Here is a 22,427-nt window from a genome sequence, read left to right as displayed (position 1 = left end):
GAGGTACGGCTTGTAAATTAAATTTCACAACATATCACTTCTCATGCGTGCTTTGATCCCAGAGCCATGGTCTTTTACATTTAAATCCACTTGTACGTGTCATTACGCGCGGGTGAAAGTAAGCGACCAGATGTCACCTTGTTGACTGTGCGCCCTGAAGTAAGCAGGGGCATGACGCACTAATGACGCGAAGATGGAAGTCCATGTCATTCATACGTCGTGCGCGTGCTCATTTTGCGCCCCACAATCATTACGAACAGTTACCAACAAGGCCAAACACTTTTTATCCAGGTGTCGCCTTACCTGCAGAGCAAGTGTCCGCACCACAAGAGGTCGACGATTTCATCGTATGGAGTCTCGGCCAAGCACAGGCTGCACTCGACCGTTAGAGATGAGGACGGCATTGCTGACGCAGTGTCCTGCTCCTTAGTAGTACTCATCACTGAGTAGATTCTCTGGAAATTAAAAGAGGAAAAAAAGAGGGAACGCCGAGATTATTTGATTTGTGATGAGCGCTCTGGTATATGCAAGCTGTACAAGTGAAATCTTTATTTCAACGATGTATCCATGCTGTGACAATTGCGGTTTCGAAACTCCCTTCAGGGACGTATTCATTAGGTCGCATCCTGTGTGCACGTGCTTGCGGCGAGGCGGTATCCGCGTCACAGTGCGTGGCTTTTGTCCCATGTCATCAGCGGCGTGCGTTGACAGCTTGAAGCGCGATCAACAGGGTATTGCCACGCTAGCTGCAGACATGAGGAGCCACGATGCGGAACAGATGAGTTGAAGCGGCTTTCCTTGAACTTGGGTCAACCGGACGTTGGGAAAGTGAAAGGGTTCGCGAAGCTCGCAGCAAGAAAGCATAATTCTCCAAAATCGTGATGGTAGAAAGTGTACATATGTGTGCAGTGCTTGTCGCGATGAGTCACCTTCTTTTCCCAATCATTGATTGGCTGTGTTATCCTTTCCGAATTGCTGATTGGTGGTGTTTTTCTTTCCCCAATAAGTTATTGGGTGGATGTTTGTGCAGTACCTGATTGGTTATTCTCCCCACCGAGGGCGGGGACATAGGGTTTAAAACCAGCTGTTACGGCAGGACCGAGGGCTGGTTTCGTCACGTCGAATCAGTCATGTGTAAATATGTTTTCTCCTTGCTTGTATCTTCCTTTGTGCAATTCCCCTATATCAGATAAGGCAGAGGGAATCTCAACTCCGCCCAAAAAATTTTTGAGGAATCACTTTTTTGAAAGCAGTACTCCATACTGTGTTCTTCTGAAGTGCGGAATTTTTTCTGTTCACACCGGAGGGATGGAGAGCAGGATTTCTCGGATGTAAATTGTATTGAAGTGTGCCACGAAACAATTATATTTTCAATAAGTTAAAATCTATTTTGGGCCTAGTCAAGCCCTGAAAAGTCTATTTTTTCTGAGTCATGTTTAAAATCTTTATCTGCAAGTAAGTAACTGAGTACATTGCATTGGGTATACAGGCAAACCCAGAAGTCGTGCAAGAGTTGCGAGAGGGATTCATATTATCGACAGTGTCATAAGAGCAATTAAGCAAGAGCAAAACAAAAACATAGCTTTAAGACCATTAGAGAGCCGCAGTAGCCTAATTAGTTCTAGTGCGCGGGGCGTGTAGAGAAGCCGAAGATGAGCGAGTAAGTAGTGCTATGTTGCAGAAGTGTTCCTGTATGGAAAATTCCTATATTGTTCAGTATTTTAAACATTAAATTTGAAATTCAATACTAGATAGTCAAATGTTTAGGGGGTTCCCCCAAGGTGGAGTAGATTTGTAATAAGGGAGTAATTACTAGTTCTCGTCATAGACATATCAGAACAAGTAATAACGAGCCAGATGTTTCCTGCCTTGGCTCTATTAGGTTCCTATTAATAAGGGAGTTAATAAGGAAGTTTTGGCTCAAAGGACATTGATACAGCGAGTGAGTGCCACAGAAGTATGTTTCTTCGACACAGCGCTCAGAAACAGGGATTCGAGGTAGTACTTTACCAACGCACTGAAAGGCCGCAGATAAAGCGTTTTTGGTTTCAACTGCTTGCACTGCACGGCAGTGGCGACTTCCTTGCCGAGCGCATGAAGCAAGCTGCCTTGTATTCCCTTCTGTTCAAACCATACCGCAGGTGTTTGATGGATATTGAAAATAGAGCCCAGAGTTATTTATTTATTTATTTATTTATTTATTTATTTATTTATTTATTTATTTATTTATTTATTTATTTACTTATTACCTCAAAGGCCCCGGTTGTGGGGGATTACATGAGGGATGGACGGATTACATGTAGATTATATAAATATTACAGAGTACATAAAGATCAGGATACATAAAGATTACAGGATACATAAAGATGACTGATTACATAAGGATGGCCTCAATCTTTTTCTTGAAGTCGATGCAGTTGACGATGAGTACGGCTTCCGGCGGCAGATCGTTCCAGTCCCGAGATGATAGGACAAAAAAAGAACGGAAATGAGATGTAGTTCTTGCAGCGGGTGGGTATACGGTTTTGATGTGGTTGTTGCGGCTAGAAGGACGATGAGCTGTTGATATGATAGATGATCCCAAAGGTGAATGATAGACCTTGTGGAATAGGCATAGTCGAGGTATTTTTTTTCTAGTTTCAAGGTTAGGCAAGGATGCTCTGGATTTTAAAGAGGACACGCTAGTATAGTGAGTAGTCACAATAAATAAAACGGATAGCGCAGTTGTGAACTTTTTATGTTATGTATATGGGTTGGGTGTAACTACTCTCATGTCCATGCGTGGCTTAGATGTATCTCCTAGACGGACAATAAAGCCACAGGGAGCCCAAAGCCATGCAGGCATTCATAATTTGGCGCCGTCTAGTGAACGGTAACTAAGGCTTTTTAATCGTATTGATACTATCGAATCCACATAAAGTTAAGACAAAATGAATGCTGATAAGCTATCGAAGCTGAAGCCCGGTGTTCTTGGGTATGTATGCGAAAATCTCGCTGCATTTGCTGTTGGACTAGTTGGACTGTTGGACCATGATCGTTGATGACCATCCACGTCTCCATCCTCCTACCCAAGTCCGTTGCCTTTTCGCTGATTGATAAAAGAAAATCTCGCTGCATAATCAACAAAAAAAAAAAACTCCATGCAGCGCTTGCGGCAATAGCTATTGTACTCCATGCACCTGTTTACACGATAGTAATGTTTCGAAATAAATCGAAAATCTCGAGCAGATGGCAGAGTTCTCACCGAGGGTCACAATTATTGCAGCGTGAAACAGATTCGTGTTGCATGTAGGAAAGTCTTTAAATTCGAGTTGTACCTTTACTTTTGGTTATTTCGTCGCTTCAGCTATAAAAGTTTGCAATGCAATGTGTGAATACGTAAAAACTGGAGTTTTTGCCAATATGCTCGCCATTTTAGGGAAAGGAAAGGGCACAAAAGGAGCATTTCGAATGGTTCCTGTTAGTCTGCACTGAATTCCCATTCGGGTCATTTTTGTGCACTAGAAAAAAAAAAGCACAATGTTGAAATAGCGTAATTACCAACATTGAGTAAGGAAACCCATCAAGTGTTGTGTTGTGTGTTGGGCTGGGTTTAGTGGCGCGTAAGCATCTAAGGCTATCATGCGGCAAGCTCAAGGTGGAGCCATCAGCTGTTACTTATGCGATTGTTTTCGTGCTAATGCTATTGACAAGAAATACAGAAAAACAATACGGTGATATTGTCTTTTATTTTTCAGACAAGAACAATAACGCATATAAGAAAAGGTGGCTTGAAGGTGTACGCTACAAGAGTAACTAATCTTAAATTGTTTGGCTAGAAAAATTATGGTTTTGTTAAGCCGTTTCAGCGTCACTCGCAAGGCATAAGTGTACAATTCTTTAATAGGAATCCTATGCTGTGTCGCCTGATTTGAAAATTACAGTCAAGCCACCCAGTTCACGGTGGTTACAGTACCCAGGACGGCCTCCCAACACTAAACAACCAAGGCATCATATCCTTTATCACAGTGAGGTCTCCTGTTGCATCCCACTTTCTATAACAAATATGATCTCGAGTAGGCTCGTGCTTGTTTAAATTTTTCTGATCCTACTCATCCCTATGTTTTACAACTATCTCTGAGCATTAGCAGGAAGTAGCTCCTCTTTCAGCAGTGTCTCTAGGAGTTGGTTGTATACTAACGCATATAACGATTACCCTCCTTTCACCAAAGGCAGATTCTTTACCACCCCTCAAGTTTTCAACAAAACACAATTTAAGGTGCTCCCAAACGAGCATTCGTCCTGTTGATAAACTCCTGGAGCTGTTTATAAGCTAGTGGCAAGTCTTGCCCGGCTGGCTTGCTCCGTGTCCGACGCAATTCGCTGTCCGGCATTTGGGGCGTTGTAAGCCCGCCACTTCTTGTCGGATGGTCAGCGTCCAGGCGCAGCCTATGAACAGGGAGCTTCAGGCCGGCAGTCGTTTCTACACATTCGCGCGGGCATCCTATTCAGCGGTGACCACCTGCAACGAGAGAATTCGTGATGACCACGTTCATGAGTCCCCTGGAATCAGATTCCATCAAAAAGCGCAAGTTGAAGCAACTGTCATCTTCAGACTGCGGCGGTTTACGCGAGCTTAATTTTCATAAAAATAATTATTTATTATCACAAATGATTAGCACCGTGCACTAGATTGAAGAACAATTTTAGCCATTAATATTGAGCAAAATGAGCGTGACCAGAAACAGCTTCATCGCTGAAAATACGAACTGAACTCAAAAGGTTCCACGTATACATTCCTGCACCAGCTCGAGTACTTAACAGGGAAAGATGAAGGTTCTGGGACACCCGTCAAAAGTCACGGCACAGTAGCCTTTACTTGCAAGTGGAGTTGGACAGACAAAGAAGAAACGCTCGTTTGACGGGAATATTCCCGCGCCCACATTGAATTCAATAGCGCGATTACGCTTAAGCCCATCATATCTTCAGTGCCTTTATGAAAGTGACTTTTCAAATTGGACGCATTACTTTATTTTATTTTTTCTTTGCGTTCAATTTGCTGCCCCTTTACTTACAGCCTGGAGGGCCGCCTCTGGAATGTAGTACTGGCAGGGAGGGCTACCCTCTTGTGCGACGGGACAACGAACGCGCTCGGTGGAGTTACTCGCCTTCGCTCCACGTATGCAGTTCCTGTAAGAGAACATAGCAGCTTGAAGACGACTCTCCGAAATTCGTATCTCTAATACGAATGATGTCATGACCGTGTCAAATTTGTGCGCTGGTACTCGTTAGGGCTATGTCTATCTAATTTCCGACCCGGTTAAGGAGGAAACGTACGGCTGTTATTTTCACTGATACAGCTGTGTGAGTCCTTGCAGTCTTCTTATATCAGAAGAAAACAAAAACAAGTCACAGACAATCAATGCCATTCAGGCGCCAGAGTACGAGCCATAATTAGTGTTCCCACTGACAGTGGTGGATGGCGTGATCTAGTCTTTTAATCACCGTGTGACACACCACACCCCCTTTCCCTCCTTGATCTAATCCAGCAATCAGTGTGCTACGCATACCCCTCACCGGTCCCCCCCCCCCCGTCCACACTGCTTGGAGACCGCGGTTTCCCACATGCTATCCATCGCCTCCCACCGACTTGCCCTCGTTCCCCTTTCCTCTGTCCTCTGCCTCTCGTACTTTCTATCTCTCCGCTTTGCCCCTCTTTCTCGAAGCTTCATACGTCGGACGCCAATGCCGAACGCTTTGCCCGCTAATGGGGGTTGTAGTGCTGACGCATTAAAATGTCTCTGATTATGCATCATTAGCGATACATAGCACAGCACGATCCGCTGATACCCAGATGCGCCTGCGCAATGCCAAGCGCGCCCCTTCGGAGCTATCTGCGCACGTCTATCTACCTGCGTGAAGCTATCTGCGCACGTCTATCTACCTGCGTGAAGCTATCTGCGCACGTCTATCTACCTGCGTGAAGCTATCTGCGCACGTCTATCTACCTGCGTGAAGCTATCTGCGCACGTCTATCTACCTGCGTGAAGCTATCTGCGCACGTCTATCTACCTGCGTGAAGCTACCTGCGTGAAGCTACCTGCGTGAAGCTACCTGCGTGAAGCTACCTGCGTGAAGCTATCTGCGCACGTCTATCTACCTGCGTGAAGCTACCTGCGTGAAGCTACCTGCGTGAAGCTACCTGCGTGAAGCTACCTGCGTGAAGCTACCTGCGTGAAGCTACCTGCGTGAAGCTATCTGCGTGAAGCTATCTGCGTGAAGCTACCTGCGTGAAGCTATCTGCGTGAAGCTACCTGCGTGAAGCTACCTGCGTGAAGCTATCTGCGCACGTCTATCTACCTGCGTGAAGCTACCTGCGTGAAGCTATCTGCGCACGTCTATCTACCTGCGTGAAGCTACCTGCGTGAAGCTATCTGCGCACGTCTATCTACCTGCGTGAAGCTACCTGCGTGAAGCTATCTGCGCACGTCTATCTACCTGCGTGAAGCTACCTGCGTGAAGCTATCTGCGCACGTCTATCTACCTGCGTGAAGCTACCTGCGTGAAGCTATCTGCGCACGTCTATCTACCTGCGTGAAGCTACCTGCGTGAAGCTATCTGCGCACGTCTATCTACCTGCGTGAAGCTACCTGCGTGAAGCTATCTGCGCACGTCTATCTACCTGCGTGAAGCTACCTGCGTGAAGCTATCTGCGCACGTCTATCTACCTGCGTGAAGCTACCTGCGTGAAGCTATCTGCGCACGTCTATCTACCTGCGTGAAGCTACCTGCGTGAAGCTATCTGCGCACGTCTATCTACCTGCGTGAAGCTACCTGCGTGAAGCTATCTGCGCACGTCTATCTACCTGCGTGAAGCTACCTGCGTGAAGCTATCTGCGCACGTCTATCTACCTGCGTGAAGCTACCTGCGTGAAGCTATCTGCGCACGTCTATCTACCTGCGTGAAGCTACCTGCGTGAAGCTATCTGCGCACGTCTATCTACCTGCGTGAAGCTACCTGCGTGAAGCTATCTGCGCACGTCTATCTACCTGCGTGAAGCTACCTGCGTGAAGCTATCTGCGCACGTCTATCTACCTGCGTGAAGCTACCTGCGTGAAGCTATCTGCGCACGTCTATCTACCTGCGTGAAGCTACCTGCGTGAAGCTATCTGCGCACGTCTATCTACCTGCGTGAAGCTACCTGCGTGAAGCTATCTGCGCACGTCTATCTACCTGCGTGAAGCTACCTGCGTGAAGCTATCTGCGCACGTCTATCTACCTGCGTGAAGCTACCTGCGTGAAGCTATCTGCGCACGTCTATCTACCTGCGTGAAGCTACCTGCGCACGTCTATCTACCTGCGTGAAGCTACCTGCGCACGTCTATCTACCTGCGTGAAGCTACCTGCGCACGTCTATCTACCTGCGTGAAGCTACCTGCGCACGTCTATCTACCTGCGTGAAGCTACCTGCGCACGTCTATCTACCTGCGTGAAGCTATCTGCGCACGTCTATCTACCTGCGTGAAGCTATCTGCGCACGTCTATCTACCTGCGTGAAGCTATCTGCGCACGTCTATCTACCTGCGTGAAGCTATCTGCGCACGTCTATCTACCTGCGTGAAGCTATCTGCGCACGTCTATCTACCTGCGTGAAGCTATCTGCGCACGTCTATCTACCTGCGTGAAGCTATCTGCGCACGTCTATCTACCTGCGTGAAGCTATCTGCGCACGTCTATCTACCTGCGTGAAGCTATCTGCGCACGTCTATCTACCTGCGTGAAGCTATCTGCGCACGTCTATCTACCTGCGTGAAGCTATCTGCGCACGTCTATCTACCTGCGTGAAGCTATCTGCGCACGTCTATCTACCTGCGTGAAGCTATCTGCGCACGTCTATCTACCTGCGTGAAGCTATCTGCGCACGTCTATCTACCTGCGTGAAGCTATCTGCGCACGTCTATCTACCTGCGTGAAGCTATCTGCGCACGTCTATCTACCTGCGTGAAGCTATCTGCGCACGTCTATCTACCTGCGTGAAGCTATCTGCGCACGTCTATCTACCTGCGTGAAGCTATCTGCGCACGTCTATCTACCTGCGTGAAGCTATCTGCGCACGTCTATCTACCTGCGTGAAGCTATCTGCGCACGTCTATCTACCTGCGTGAAGCTATCTGCGCACGTCTATCTACCTGCGTGAAGCTATCTGCGCACGTCTATCTACCTGCGTGAAGCTATCTGCGCACGTCTATCTACCTGCGTGAAGCTATCTGCGCACGTCTATCTACCTGCGTGAAGCTATCTGCGCACGTCTATCTACCTGCGTGAAGCTATCTGCGCACGTCTATCTACCTGCGTGAAGCTATCTGCGCACGTCTATCTACCTGCGTGAAGCTATCTGCGCACGTCTATCTACCTGCGTGAAGCTACCTGCGTGCTGCGTGAAGCTACCTGCGTGCTGCGTGAAGCTACCTGCGTGCTGCGTGAAGCTACCTGCGTGCTGCGTGAAGCTACCTGCGTGCTGCGTGAAGCTACCTGCGTGCTGCGTGAAGCTATCTGCGTGAAGCTATCTGCGTGAAGCTATCTGCGTGAAGCTATCTGCGTGAAGCTATCTGCGTGAAGCTATCTGCGTGAAGCTATCTGCGTGAAGCTATCTGCGTGAAGCTATCTGCGTGAAGCTATCTGCGTGAAGCTATCTGCGTGAAGCTATCTGCGTGAAGCTATCTGCGTGAAGCTATCTGCGTGAAGCTATCTGCGTGAAGCTATCTGCGTGAAGCTATCTGCGTGAAGCTATCTGCGTGAAGCTATCTGCGTGAAGCTATCTGCGTGAAGCTATCTGCGTGAAGCTATCTGCGTGAAGCTATCTGCGTGAAGCTATCTGCGTGAAGCTATCTGCGTGAAGCTATCTGCGTGAAGCTATCTGCGTGAAGCTATCTGCGTGAAGCTATCTGCGTTAAGCTATCTGCGTTAAGCTATCTGCGTTAAGCTATCTGCGTTAAGCTATCTGCGTTAAGCTATCTGCGTTAAGCTATCTGCGTTAAGCTATCTGCGTTAAGCTATCTGCGTTAAGCTATCTGCGTGAAGCTATCTGCGTGAAGCTATCTGCGTGAAGCTATCTGCGTGAAGCTATCTGCGTGAAGCTATCTGCGTGAAGCTATCTGCGTGAAGCTATCTGCGTGAAGCTATCTGCGTGAAGCTATCTGCGTGAAGCTATCTGCGTGAAGCTATCTGCGTGAAGCTATCTGCGTGAAGCTATCTGCGTGAAGCTATCTGCGTGAAGCTATCTGCGTGAAGCTATCTGCGTGAAGCTATCTGCGTGAAGCTATCTGCGTGAAGCTATCTGCGTGAAGCTATCTGCGTGAAGCTATCTGCGTGAAGCTATCTGCGTGAAGCTATCTGCGTGAAGCTATCTGCGTGAAGCTATCTGCGTGAAGCTATCTGCGTGAAGCTATCTGCGTGAAGCTATCTGCGTGAAGCTATCTGCGTGAAGCTATCTGCGTGAAGCTATCTGCGTGAAGCTATCTGCGTGAAGCTATCTGCGTGAAGCTATCTGCGTGAAGCTATCTGCGTGAAGCTATCTGCGTGAAGCTATCTGCGTGAAGCTATCTGCGTGAAGCTATCTGCGTGAAGCTATCTGCGTGAAGCTATCTGCGTGAAGCTATCTGCGTGAAGCTATCTGCGTGAAGCTATCTGCGTGAAGCTATCTGCGTGAAGCTATCTGCGTGAAGCTATCTGCGTGAAGCTATCTGCGTGAAGCTATCTGCGTGAAGCTATCTGCGTGAAGCTATCTGCGTGAAGCTATCTGCGTGAAGCTATCTGCGTGAAGCTATCTGCGTGAAGCTATCTGCGTGAAGCTATCTGCGTGAAGCTATCTGCGTGAAGCTATCTGCGTGAAGCTATCTGCGTGAAGCTATCTGCGTGAAGCTATCTGCGTGAAGCTATCTGCGTGAAGCTATCTGCGTGAAGCTATCTGCGTGAAGCTATCTGCGTGAAGCTATCTGCGTGAAGCTATCTGCGTGAAGCTATCTGCGTGGAGCTATCTGCGTGAAGCTATCTGCGTGGAGCTACCTGCGTGGAGCTACCTGCGTGGAGCTACCTGCGTGGAGCTACCTGCGTGGAGCTACCTGAGTGGAGCTATCTGAGTGGAACTATCTGCGTGGAGCTATCTGCGTGGAGCTATCTGCGTGGAGCTATCTGCGTGGAGCTATCTGCGTGGAGCTATCTGCGTGGAGCTATCTGCGTGGAGCTATCTGCGTGGAGCTATCTGCGTGGAGCTATCTGCGTGGAGCTATCTGCGTGAATGCTTCGCCGAGACGTTAAGTCGTCGTCGCTCGGGTTATGTAAAAATATGCCTCAAAACCATTGGTACATGGAGTTTTGCGCGCTAACGAGATAGAAGGGAGGCGCTAAATGGCTTTCCGCGAGTTTTAGACTTGCGGCAATAGAGAGAGAGCATAGGAACAGATTTCCGCACTCTATTAGAACGCTCGCCGGTCCATTACAGCGCAGTTCTTACCAGGCACTGAGTCTATATTCCTAAAGAAGACCGTTTGCCTGGACTAGCCGGCCCTATGTATAATGCGACCAGCTATTAAATATCATCGCTGTGCACATATGACAGCAACGGGCACATTTCAAGCGCGAAGGTATTTATACTACATGATTGCTCCTCCAATGACAGGCCTTAAAACGGCATGCGGGTGTGGTGATAGGGTACCCCACAGAATGAGTAGTGGTATATCATCATGTCGTTCGAAGTCCATTTCATTGATTTTTCCTGCACTCCATTATTGTCCTGTGCCTTCGCTGACGGTTTGGTCAGTCAGGCCGATGGCCGAATCATAATAATGGAATGGAATCGAACGAATATAATGGTATTACAGCTACCTTTCATTCATAGCAAGCCTTCCAACGAAGCGACAGCACAAGGCGCATTCAATTACTCCGAGTAAGCAGCGCGCACAAAGCCGACAGCACTGTTCTCGCTTTCTGCTATACACAAAGTTACAAACCTATATGCATATTTAAAGAAGCAATTTATAAAATTTGCGAGCACGAAAATCTCAAGACGGAGCACCTTTGCAGTCACTGTTGCATGGCTGTTGCTGAGTTTTGCTTAACTGTAGCGCTAAATGTAGAAGATTATTCTATTTTTGTCCTTGATCAGTTGTACAAACGTTTTAATCGTCGATGTCACTGATGTTTAAATATTTCCGACGCGCGTGTCGGCCGTCTACCGTTCCGAAATCGCCGGCCATTTTCAAACGCCGGACAGCGACTTCGTCCTCTTTGAGTTAGGTAATTGCGCCAAAAAAAGGCGAACACATGGCGAGAGGACGACGACACAACACAGAAGAGCGCTCTTCAGTGTTGTGTCGTCGTCCTCTCGCCTTGTGTTCGTCCTTTTTTGGCGCTTACCTACGTCAAAGAATGTATAACCAACTAGCCCAGCACCAAGTTTTACTAAAGCGACTTCCTCGTCTGTCGTTTATTTTTTTTTTTGCACAACCGAGAAATGAAAGCGTGGCTAGCATGAGGTTGTCACTATCGACAAATAAGAGGGAATGTATCGCAGAGTTTCAAAAGAAGCGCGATTCTCTCTACCCTGCCCGCAGGACGAATTCTGTGTTGCGCCACTATAATGGATTAGATCAGGCGCCCAGTGGAAGCTTTCGGCGATTCAGTGGAAGCTTTCATCGATTAAGGAGTCGGGAGGGACGGGAAATGTGATCATATTTTAAGGTGAAAGCCTTTAATGGCTCATACTGTTGTCAGTTAACAAAGCGTGTCACACGCGTTTAACTCGGGAACTAAAAAAGATAGAAAAAAACTATTGGTTGCATCAGATAGAGGAGGAAAAAATTAACCTAGAAGCCGAGTTTTATGAGTGTAGATTAATTAGTTAATTATAGGCAAAAATGTCAAAAGTGCGTTATAGCCACGGGAATGGTGTGACGTCACGTCCATCGGAAGTCGTCACAACGTAGTGAAAATTGTCACAGAATGGTCGAAAAAACGTCAGATTTGTGTCAAATTAAATAGAAAAATGTTTAATGAAGCATAATTAACACTTAAAGTCCCCTAAAGATGTATAATTTGGGTATCGATATAGGCACGGGAAAGGTGTGACGTCACATCCACCGGAAGTCGTCCCGGCATAGTGTCCTCGGCTTTCGTCTCTCAACACTTTAGTTGCCAAAGTGTCCTCGAAATTTTTTTATTTTGCCTTTTTACCATCTGCATTAAGGGCAAGCGAGGGTCGAAGGGGAGGCAAGGCCTGGTTAAAGCGTGTGTCGAGCGCTAGACTTACCTACAGAGGAAGTGTCCGCAGCCTTCAATTTCCGCTATCTCCGTGGTTGGTATAACGGCCAAGCAGACGCTGCACTCTTGCTCTTCTGCTTCAGAAGACGACGTCGACGCAGCGTCGCTCGCGGTTTCACTTCGCTCGACCTGCAATGGTGCAGGCGGAAGGTTGCTTCTGTGGGCAGCCGCAGAGGGAGGATGAGAGTAATCCTCCGGATGTCATCATTGGTAACGTTTAGGATGGAGTTCACATATTCAACCGCGGGTTCCCGAGGTTCGCCCCAATATTGGAAATGTATTGGCAAAGGCCAGTATTACAAAGGACCGGAGTGAAACCATCAATTTTCAACGTTGGACCGATTACCTGCGCTACTTGGTTTAGCATAGAGTGCGTGGGCGATCTACAGGGACGGCCGGATGTCAGGACATGCCTCAGACAATAGTGCCACGTATCATTGTAGTGTTTGTTCGTTCACGCTCAAGGCTGCAGGAAAGGGCTGTTATCATTTTTGTTCGTTACGCGAGAAGCGACCAGTCTAATCTCGATTGATCGCAGCCATGAAAGGCTGCATCTAGGTTCTTCCAGATTACTGTAGATGATCTTGTCCTGCTATCTGGAAGTTTCCTTGCCGGCTTTAAATTGAGCGATTCCGCGAGCGGCGGACATTCGTAGTTCGACGACCGACGAGCACGTTTGTTGCTTACGCCGCCGCCGAGTGATTCAGTTCTTTTGCGGGCGCAAGTCAGCCCAAATAAAGAGCTTCGTTTCCAAGACTGGTTGGTGTCTTCCTGAGCACTGGACTGCCGTCATTACAAAGTGACAATAGTATGTCGATTGTTCAATATATTTACCCGCCGTGCGTGCGTCTTTCGCATAGGCGTGACCATCGTAGTTAGCTGCCGTGAATCTCACTGCACTCTTCATACTACAGTTTCTGCCCGGCACAAATTAACGAAATTCCAGAGCTGAAACATACGTTTGTCCCGTGACTTCATACAACTGTGGTACGGAGCGTTTCTTGCTGTCCAGTGTGGACTGTGTTTAGACCTGGACGATTCGTCCATAAGTAGGATGAATCGCATTTAATTTCGAGGGTGGTGGTGTCAGCCTCATGGTTTTCAGTAACACCTGTACGTCCTTCCAGACGCTACGCGTTCGCGTGTAGCGAGGATAAAAGTGGAAAGGGAGTGTCGAACATTGGAAATACCGCAAGACTCCCTTGGCAAACAAGGACACTGTCTTCGATTGATACGGGATGCTGATGAGCTCGTCTATGACCAGAAGAACTATATACGTAGTGGACACGTGAAGCGATGTTCATTATCGACCGCCGAAGTAAACTTTTTCATTAACAGCAAAAGAAAAGACATGCAAAATACGCATATCCTTCTTTCATAAAGCGCAGAACATGTTGCTGCTGTGCTGCACTGACGCTGCAAGTATCGGCCAGTTTAGGGCGACATGCGCAGTCGGGATCGACAACGTGTGCACTGACCGCCCCAGCTTAATCACGATATCGTTCGGGAGTTAAACGCATTTCAACACATGTCAGACACATTTGTTTCATGTGTGTGCTCTATAGTTCCTCCTCACAAGAGTAGCATGATGAGTGAATGAATATGAAAGAATGAACGAATGAAACTTTATTCGCAGCAACGCTAGTCCAGTTCATTGAAAACGCCACTAGGGCGCTGTCCGCACGATCGGCTGTGGTGGGCTGATCCTTGGGACTATTGAGAGAGAGGCACTCGTTGCTTGATGTGCCGGTAATGTGAGGAAGCTGTTAAGCTGCTGGTGTGCAAGATTATATAAAAAAGTTCACAGGGACATCTAATTCCATTATATGTTCGTAGTGTGAGAGCATTAGCAGCTGTTAACGCCTTTAACGGAAGTGCCATCACTTCTGGTCTGATGGCGTAGCTTCCCTTTAGCCAATCAGCTAACTTAGCTTTCGACGACTTATTTCTCCCCGATGAGGCTTCTAATGCTTCGCATTAATACTGTTAATGCAGTAAGACCTTTACAGACTACTTTTTTTTTTTGCAATATTAAGAGAGGGGGTCCTAATATCTAGGATCCTTTTAGTCTGATATGGGTAGAATTTTTTTTTCTTGAAATCGTACTGAAATGTTCGGACTTTTCGAGGGTGTTGGTGTATCAAAGAAAATTAATAATGGAAACGCATTTCTGTGACTGCACATGACGCACTAATTACTCAATGTTGCGTCGAAGAAGTGTTCAGCTGGTCATATAATTCTCTCTTCCCTTGGTTCTGTCCCTGACGACATTTCTTCACTTTTATTACAATCGGCATTCTTAGTACTCCTGAGCTCATTCTGGACTTTCCGAAATGCTGATGTCGTTTTGATGCGGCCTCTCATCTTGAACACGAATGGTGGTTTGATAGCACGTGGCGGCAAGTAGAATTGTAGCAATATCAGGCTCTGTTCTGAGGATTCTATTTTAAAGGCCAGAATATAACTTCACCAGCAATGAAACCCTTTTCTTGAGAACCAGTGGCTAAACAGGAGACAAACAGGGCGTGACTGGTAGTGTATAAACTACCAAGACCTTCACTGTGTGTGCTTGGGCTAGTTTTCCTTTTCTATGCGCATCTAGTTAATAGGGGTTAGCTAAAAGGGGTTAGTTAAAAGGGGTTAGCTCAATTTCTGAGAACTTGTTTAGAGCTAGCAAGTTGAGAAATGTGTTTTATACGAAAGCAATGGACCTCTCCTATATATGCTATCATAAGTGTGTCGTATGTACGTGTATATAGAGGAGATCATTACTAGGAATACGGGACAAGCGTTTCCAGTTACCTTGGCTGCCAACCACGTGGCACATAGCTTTGAACATTCAAAAATAGCGCGGAGACATATTCCGTGACGTCAGAAACAGAATGACAAACTGGCTGCAGGACTGAATGCGATAGGTCGCTATGCATGAGGAACTGGCTGGGCGCTGTCCCTAATTCCTGGTAATGGTGGTAGAGAGGGCGACTCGTTCAGGGATCTCAAGCTTCTTCATGTTGAAACTAGGCGGCGCTCCATTCCGGCCAGGTTGTTCGTTCACGACGTCCAGTTATTGGACCGATAACGGATGCTAGTCCGTCTGTCCAGTAAGACGAGAAAAGGTATCCCCTGTAGAGGAGAGAGGAAACCAGATCAATACGATCTAGCTTCCGACCCGATCCTCAAGAAATCTAGCAATTCGGTTCGAATTTCACGCGCTCTGTAAGACTGAATAGTTCGCCTGGAAGCTAAGAGCACTACCAATGTAGAAGCCTGGGCGAGTTGGTAGGTACTCATTCTATAACAGCGCAGACAAGAAAAAGACAGCGCTAGTATCGTAGGTTTCTTTCCGTCATCCTTGTCTTGTCTGAGCTGTATTAGAATCAGTACCACCAGCCTGGAGCAGTTTTCAATACTCTGGAAAGCTGTCGGAGTGCTCCGATCAATAAACCGTAAACTTAGAGTCGCGTAAATTCAGCTTTCCAAATACGCGAACATGGTTCTCTGTAGCAAGATGACAACACAGAATGCGAAGCAACCGATAATGGGGACGGCTGATATACGAGACGCCAATATGGAGGTCAACAGATTGCACGGGATTACAGCGTTCTAGCAGTTAGTCCCCTTCAAGCCGTAGTATTGGATTGAAAATACTGCTCTGTCCTCCCGCTTTGGGGGAAAAAGTTCCCACTTTGATTTACTGATCATTTCGCTCATGCCCTGCTATGTGCTAGCCATCCCGGTTGGCTTATTTGGTAGAGTGACTCCCCCGACGAAGCGGTGGTCCCGTGTTTGAAACCCGGACCAGGACGAATTTTTCGTTAACTACTGCGAAGTTTCTGCGGAAGCTCTATAGCTTTCCTCTGCAGCCGTATGGCTACACTTGGATGGATTTCTATGAGTAAATACTCCCTTATTAGAAGCTTAAAATAAGCGTGCTTCAATTATGACCACCTTTCCCCACACGCTCCTCCAAAAGTTGCCCATAAATCAGCCCTCGCTCAGTAGTCAAGTCCAATGCAGAGTGGACAGACAAGCAAAACCTTGTTATCTGAAAAAAAAAAAAAAAAGAGTCCGGATATACTGGCGGGCTAATTCATTCGGTTACTAGTTGTCGATACGAGCCAGCGAGCAGTGTACCGGGTTCACACGTGTTTTTTTGGGAAAACACAAAGTGTATGATCCGTTAGTTGGGGCAGCTGGCACGCACCCCAGTCTGGAATGTTTGCATGGCGGAGGAGGTGCGCTTAAGACTAACGTGACTTAAACTCTAAGGAAGCCACTGTTGGCTTTCTTCAAATGTATGTCAACACGAGCCACACATGTACCTACCCTTGCCTGCTGTGTAGTTTTTTTTTTTTTTTTAAAGAAAGCGTCACTGTAGTCCAAACATGCCATCAACTTTAGGAGCGTGTTTAAGCTCGGTGAGTGCCGTTGTACCGTTGTACGCCAAGACTAACACCAACGTTCATGGGACTGCGATGCGTTAGAGCTGACACCTGGGTGCGCTTGTTCAAGTTCAGAAAAATACTCGTTCTCCCAGCTTGTAGCTGTAGGCCAAGGCGGCTTATCAAGCTTTGAGTACACTACCCTACATGGCATGTGCAGAAACTTGACGCGTGAAAAAAGAGCGCATACCACTGACGTCTGTCAGCCCCAGTTGCGAAGTATGGGCCACGTAGTTCTGAGAAATATGGCTGCTCGTGGTTCGGGGGGGGGGGGGGGGGGGGAGATCCGCGACAGAGTCAATGCAAACACCTCGCTTTGTCTGGGCTGGACCCAGTCACTCCTTTAGCCGCAGTGTCGGCTGTACTGATCGCTTGTCTTGGAGCCATTTGGGTGCTCTTTTTAAGCTCGGTTTAGCGGAGTTTAACCCACGTTTAACGTGGGTTCTTTAACGTGCACTGACATCGCCACAGTACGCGGGCCTCTAGCATTTCGCCTCCATCGGAATTCGACCGCTGCGGCCGGGATCGAACCCGCGTCTTTCGGGTCAGCAGCCAAGTGCCACTGAGCCACCGCGGCGGCTCTCGCCTTAAAGTTATGACGCGATAGCGCAATGGGTTAATTCCCTTATGTTCTGAAGGTCATTCTCTACATTGCATTCATAGATCCCTCAGAGCCCTCCAGGCACAGTGGTGCAGCTTTTAATTAAGCGATGCGCCAATGCCCTGAGATGGCAGGTGCTCCCAGCGGTGGACTTTGTGCGACACAGGTTGCCCTTCCAGGACAACCAATCATTATTTCAACTGCCACCTGCCACGGTGGTCAGTTTGCTCACAATACGATGGGTAGGTTGTGATGACGTCACAAGATCACGTGACCTAGGTGGACCACCGGCCTCCTTGATTGCTCTCTGGGCACCTCCTGCCAGAGTCCTACTTGTGATTTCCACTCCCAACGCCGACATCGGATTTTCTGGCAAACGGGGCCTTCAACGCTATAGAGTTAACATACACACATACACACACGCCTGATGCCAGAAGGGAACGTGCACCCACCTCATCTCGCAGCTGGATGGCACCGGCAGCGTCAAGGACAGAGTCGATGAACTGCCTGCACGTTAGACCCGAGTGGTTGGCGCTGCAGGATACGCAGTACTCCGTTTGGCACGAGGCGCACTCCAGAGTCCCCATGCCTGGCCTGACGGAGAATTTTCCGCTGCAGCCTTCGACCGGGCATCGCACAACGGGGAGAGACAGCAGTTCCTGGTGCCGTTTGTATTCTTGCGGGTTCATCGCCTGTGAGGATTCAGTGTGCGTTTAGACTCTGCACTTCATATATGTTTTTTTTTATATTAAGTTCAGGCCACGTCCCCAAGCAATCGAAACAGCCCCCAAAGATTTTGCCGGGGCTTCGCTGGTGCTCCATCAGCTCTTGAAATCTGATGAGCACAGCTTTTCGAGCCCTCTTACTAGTCTGCAAACTCAGGGTCACTCGCACTAAACTCGCTTCTAACCAGGTGTGTTGGCCGCAACGAGCCAGAGTCCGTGACAGACGGTAATACAGGGCTTCGTTTAGTTTTGGTTTACAGAGGTTTAACGTCTCAAAGCGACTCAGGCTATGAGAGACGCCGTAGTGAAGGGCTACCGTAAATATCGACCACCTGGTACTCTTTAACGGGCACTGACATCGCACAGTACACGGGCCTCTAGAATTTCGCCTCCACCGAAATGAGACCGGCATTTCCAGCAGGGCTTGCAGTTCCTTCGCCATCAGCTCGAATGAAGACCCCCGTGGCTGCTCCGGTTATACGCTTTAGTTCTTTAATGGGGGCTGGAATCTCATTACCACTGCTCTTTTGGCGGGTTCCTGCATAACGATCTTGTGTAAAGTCACACGCACATGCACGCACACACGCATGCACACACGCATGCACACACGCATGCACACACGCATGCACACACGCATGCACACATGCACACACACACACACACACACACACACACACACACACACACACACACACACACACACACACACACACACACACACACACACACACACACACACACACACACACACACACACACACACACACACAACGCATGTGTGTGTAGTCCTTCTCGTGTTCTGCGTCTGTTAGGGCTAAAACTTTTCCCAAGACTAAAATCTCACTACGCAAGCTTATCGGCCGCCTTGCATCCGCTGTGGCTGGAATGGCAACTCCGAAGTCGTATTAAAAGTGATAATTGTGTTAATTTATTTGTTTATACTTGCATCGACCATTGCCTACTATAACCACTAAGGAAACCGTGGCGTATGACTTGGAACGAGGCGGGACCATTCACACCGAATAAAAAGCAGCACAGGCCCAGTAAAGAACACAGCACAACTCCAACTAGCCAAGTGCCAACTCGCCCGGCTCTGTACTTTTCCTGAAGGGGAGAACTCCTCAATGACGGTAAGCTAGAGCCACGTGTCAGCGGCGAATGTCAACTTCTCGCAAAAAATTGTGCAGGCAAGGGAGCGGGGACAACGGTAAAGCAACATTGTATTAGCCAATTAAGCTCACTGAGCAATTTTTTCTGAGCAGTTTTTTTTTTTTGTGTGTGTAGCCCTCGCACACACAGTTACAGAGAAAATCGCAGTTTACAGAGAAAATCCACCAAGAAGCATCGGATGTGCTGTTGTAACTTAGAAACGTATGTGGCTTAGTTAAGCAGCGAAAAGGTGCAGCGTACCATGGGAGTTGTCAGGCAGAACCAAGCACAAAAGCGAGAAGTCAGTTGTGTTATCCCTCTCCTGTTCTCTCTATGGCTCATTTGAGTTGGTCGCCTGAAGCCATGTCACCCATGCCCTATGCTTCAACTGTGACGCCGTATTCCAGCGCTCCATGTTTCGTTGCGTAAACCTTACTTACAGTTCGCAGCACTGACTCCTGTATTTGAGACTGGCAGCGGGCACCTCCCTCGGGCTTGACGGGGCAGTGCACGACGTATGTGAGCGAGCTCACTCCCGACGTACGCACGCAATCTCTGCACGGGAAGAACGGCAGAAAAAGTCGCTGTAGCTGCGCTCACTCGATGTAATGCTTCTTTTTTTATGGCGCCAAAGAATCTTGACATAAATATTAAGTTAAGTTTACAGCACAGCCGTGATTTCTTTAATAGCGTGGTCGTGCTGTGACACTTCAAAACGGTTATTGAAGTACCGAATACTGAAGCGAGCCAAGAGTCTATGAAGCGCCTTCGACACCATCTAAAAGTCTATCGGTGACTACAACAAATAACCACGTGTTCGTAAATACTGCACCGAAAATGGTGCAGGCCACCATGCTAGGGGCGCACGCCTACGCGAAAAAAAAAGGAAAGAACATTTCAATCTGGATAGAATTAGATCAACTGTGGGAAATATTTGGAATCTACCGGACTGAATAGGTCTTGTGAAGTAATTTACAATGCGTCGTAGCCACAGCTTATCAAGATATGTTGATCCACATATCGTGAGTCGATCAGAATTATTTGACAGGCATTACCAACGCTCATTAAAGTGTAACTTGATTATAAAACGACAATGAAGGCCTCGTCTGTCCTTTTTGAGAGCAGTGACATGAACAGTTTACGGTTGTTGTAATTCAGCTTAAAAATAGCCGCCCCTTCATCCTCACTGCGCTAATGGTTACTTTTTTGCTGTCAAAAGAGCTTGCGCGCATGGGGAAAAAGCAGAACTGATTTCCGAAAACTCCGTTTACAAATTATTTATATCTTTGGCAAAAGTCATTTCCGACATTTTTGATTATGTATATAGATGGCGAAAATTACTCTCCCGAAGGCCTTTCCTTCCAAGGCATGCACGTTGTCAAGCAAGTACAGGCACGGCCATAAGTAAACGGAGCACGCTATTGCGTTTGAAGTGTAATCACGCTTTCTCCATTGGTAATGAAGAAGCGTTTTTTGTCTACAAGAAAGCCCACCAACCTCCTCTACCAGCATGCGCGTACCACTGCTGGAAATTTCAATTAGGTGACGCGTGAAAAATATTCGAAGACAGTTGCGTGCTCCGTATACTTTTGTCCGCGCCTATACATATAAGGGATATGAGGGTCTCTTCAAACTATACGCGAAAGTGGGCAGCAGTGCCTGAAATCAAGAAAGCGTGAAGAAAGACCATTTGAAGGCTTTTTTTTTTTTTTTGCTGCCTTGAAGCCCGCCTATTTTTTTATTATTTCTCAATCCCTAGGGCATGCGGCAAAGCAATGGGGGCAAGCTAAAGAGGTAAATATTACACCAAGTACAGGCTTACTTGCATATGAAATGGGCGCACGGAGCGACCTCTACGAGTTCGTCCAAAGGTGCCTCAGCCATGCATGCGCAGCACTCTACCATGAGGGCTTCGGGCTGTGGAGCTGGGGCATTCGCTGCTCGCGGCCCACTGGAAAGGGGCGGGGCCTGGCTCGCTGAAACGTTGCCCTTCGGACGCGTCTGTGAAAGACGGGACACAAGAGAGATTACACATGGCGTCCGGCCTTCGAATCAACGTGCGCACCGCTGCGTTCTTTTTGACCAAATCCCACAGCAAGACTGCTCATTTTGCTTCTAGCCGTAAGCAGCAGAATGCGGCGACAAGCTACAGGAACAAGGCGTTGATGTTTTGTTAAAGTAAACGCAGAACATATATGTTGTAGGTCGTCTTTGGAGTACCATAACACAAATATTTTGATAATTAAACATGTATGTTAATTTGCCACATAGCGCTAAAAAGACACGGACACAAGGGAGACACACAGGACGGGCGCTACCAAGTGAACCATCACCAACTCGCCCAAGCTTCTACTCTGGCATATATGTTAACTTTTGCGTGATAGGGAGGAAGTCTATGTTCGCCAAGCTCTTCCGTCTAGAGAAAAAAACGTGCGGACACCTTTCGAAAAACAAGTTCAGTGAAAGTTCAGTTCAGGCAAGTGCCACTCCGAACCAGTCGAGTGCAACTCCGAACCAGTCGAGTGCAACTCCGAACCAGTCGAGTGCAACTCCACTCAAATCAAGTGCAACTCCGAACCAGTCGAGCGCAACTCGACTCAAATCAAGCGCAACTCCACTCAAATCAAGCGCAACTCCACTCAAATCAAGCGCAACTCCACTCAATTCAAGCGCAACTCCACTCAATTCAAGCGCAACTCCACTCAATTCAAGCGCAACTCCACTCAATTCAAGCGCAACTCCACTCAATTCAAGCGCAACTCCACTCAATTCAAGCGCAACTCCACTTAATTCAAGCGCAACTCCACTCAATTCATGTGCAACTCCACTCAATTCAAGCCGGGCCCGTCAGGCCGGGCCCGACGCTCCCGGTCTTTCTGGATCATAGCGACCGCCCTAGTCGATGTGTAAATGATCTGCGAATAAACCGAACTGTGCTTTGCGTCAAGATGTCCGTCTACGCCTCCCTCCTGCAACATGTCAAGCCCGAAGGCCCCGAACGGACCCCTGTTTCCACCGAGGACCGACGCCAACAACAACACAATGCTACAAGAGGAAGGGGAAATTAACTCCGCCATAATCACCCGAACTCTGTTTCTGAGAATGTGCCCATGCCGCATTTCAGCAGTCGCTTTAGTGCGCTTGCACCAGATGGGTCACTAGTGAAAAAGTCGCCATATCCAGGTGAAGATCGGAGTACTTCGGCTGAGCTC

At 47.8% G+C, this 22,427-nt stretch overlaps 1 protein-coding gene across 1 annotated transcript in view; it reads right to left on the bottom strand.

The window, feature by feature from the left end:
- LOC149364248 (uncharacterized) overlaps nucleotides 1–22,427 on the bottom strand; it is a 79,656-nt gene that overhangs the window by 40,404 nt on the left and 16,825 nt on the right. Inside the window, exons 5-10 of the mRNA XM_089568655.1 lie at nucleotides 21,038–21,216; nucleotides 19,656–19,770; nucleotides 17,794–18,033; nucleotides 12,288–12,427; nucleotides 5,055–5,169; nucleotides 304–455 (exon numbers count right to left, since the gene is read on the bottom strand). Of these exons, the coding sequence (XP_089424781.1) occupies nucleotides 304–455; nucleotides 5,055–5,169; nucleotides 12,288–12,427; nucleotides 17,794–18,033; nucleotides 19,656–19,770; nucleotides 21,038–21,216 (941 nt within the window). The remainder of the gene's footprint in view (nucleotides 1–303; nucleotides 456–5,054; nucleotides 5,170–12,287; nucleotides 12,428–17,793; nucleotides 18,034–19,655; nucleotides 19,771–21,037; nucleotides 21,217–22,427) is intronic.

Source organism: Amblyomma mixtum, chromosome 2, assembly GCF_055824585.1.
Source record: "Amblyomma mixtum isolate Tamu chromosome 2, ASM5582458v1, whole genome shotgun sequence".
Taxonomy (NCBI): Eukaryota; Metazoa; Arthropoda; class Arachnida; order Ixodida; family Ixodidae; genus Amblyomma; species Amblyomma mixtum.
Note: the sequence above shows the minus strand (reverse complement) of the source record. Positions and strands in the feature narration are given on the sequence as shown.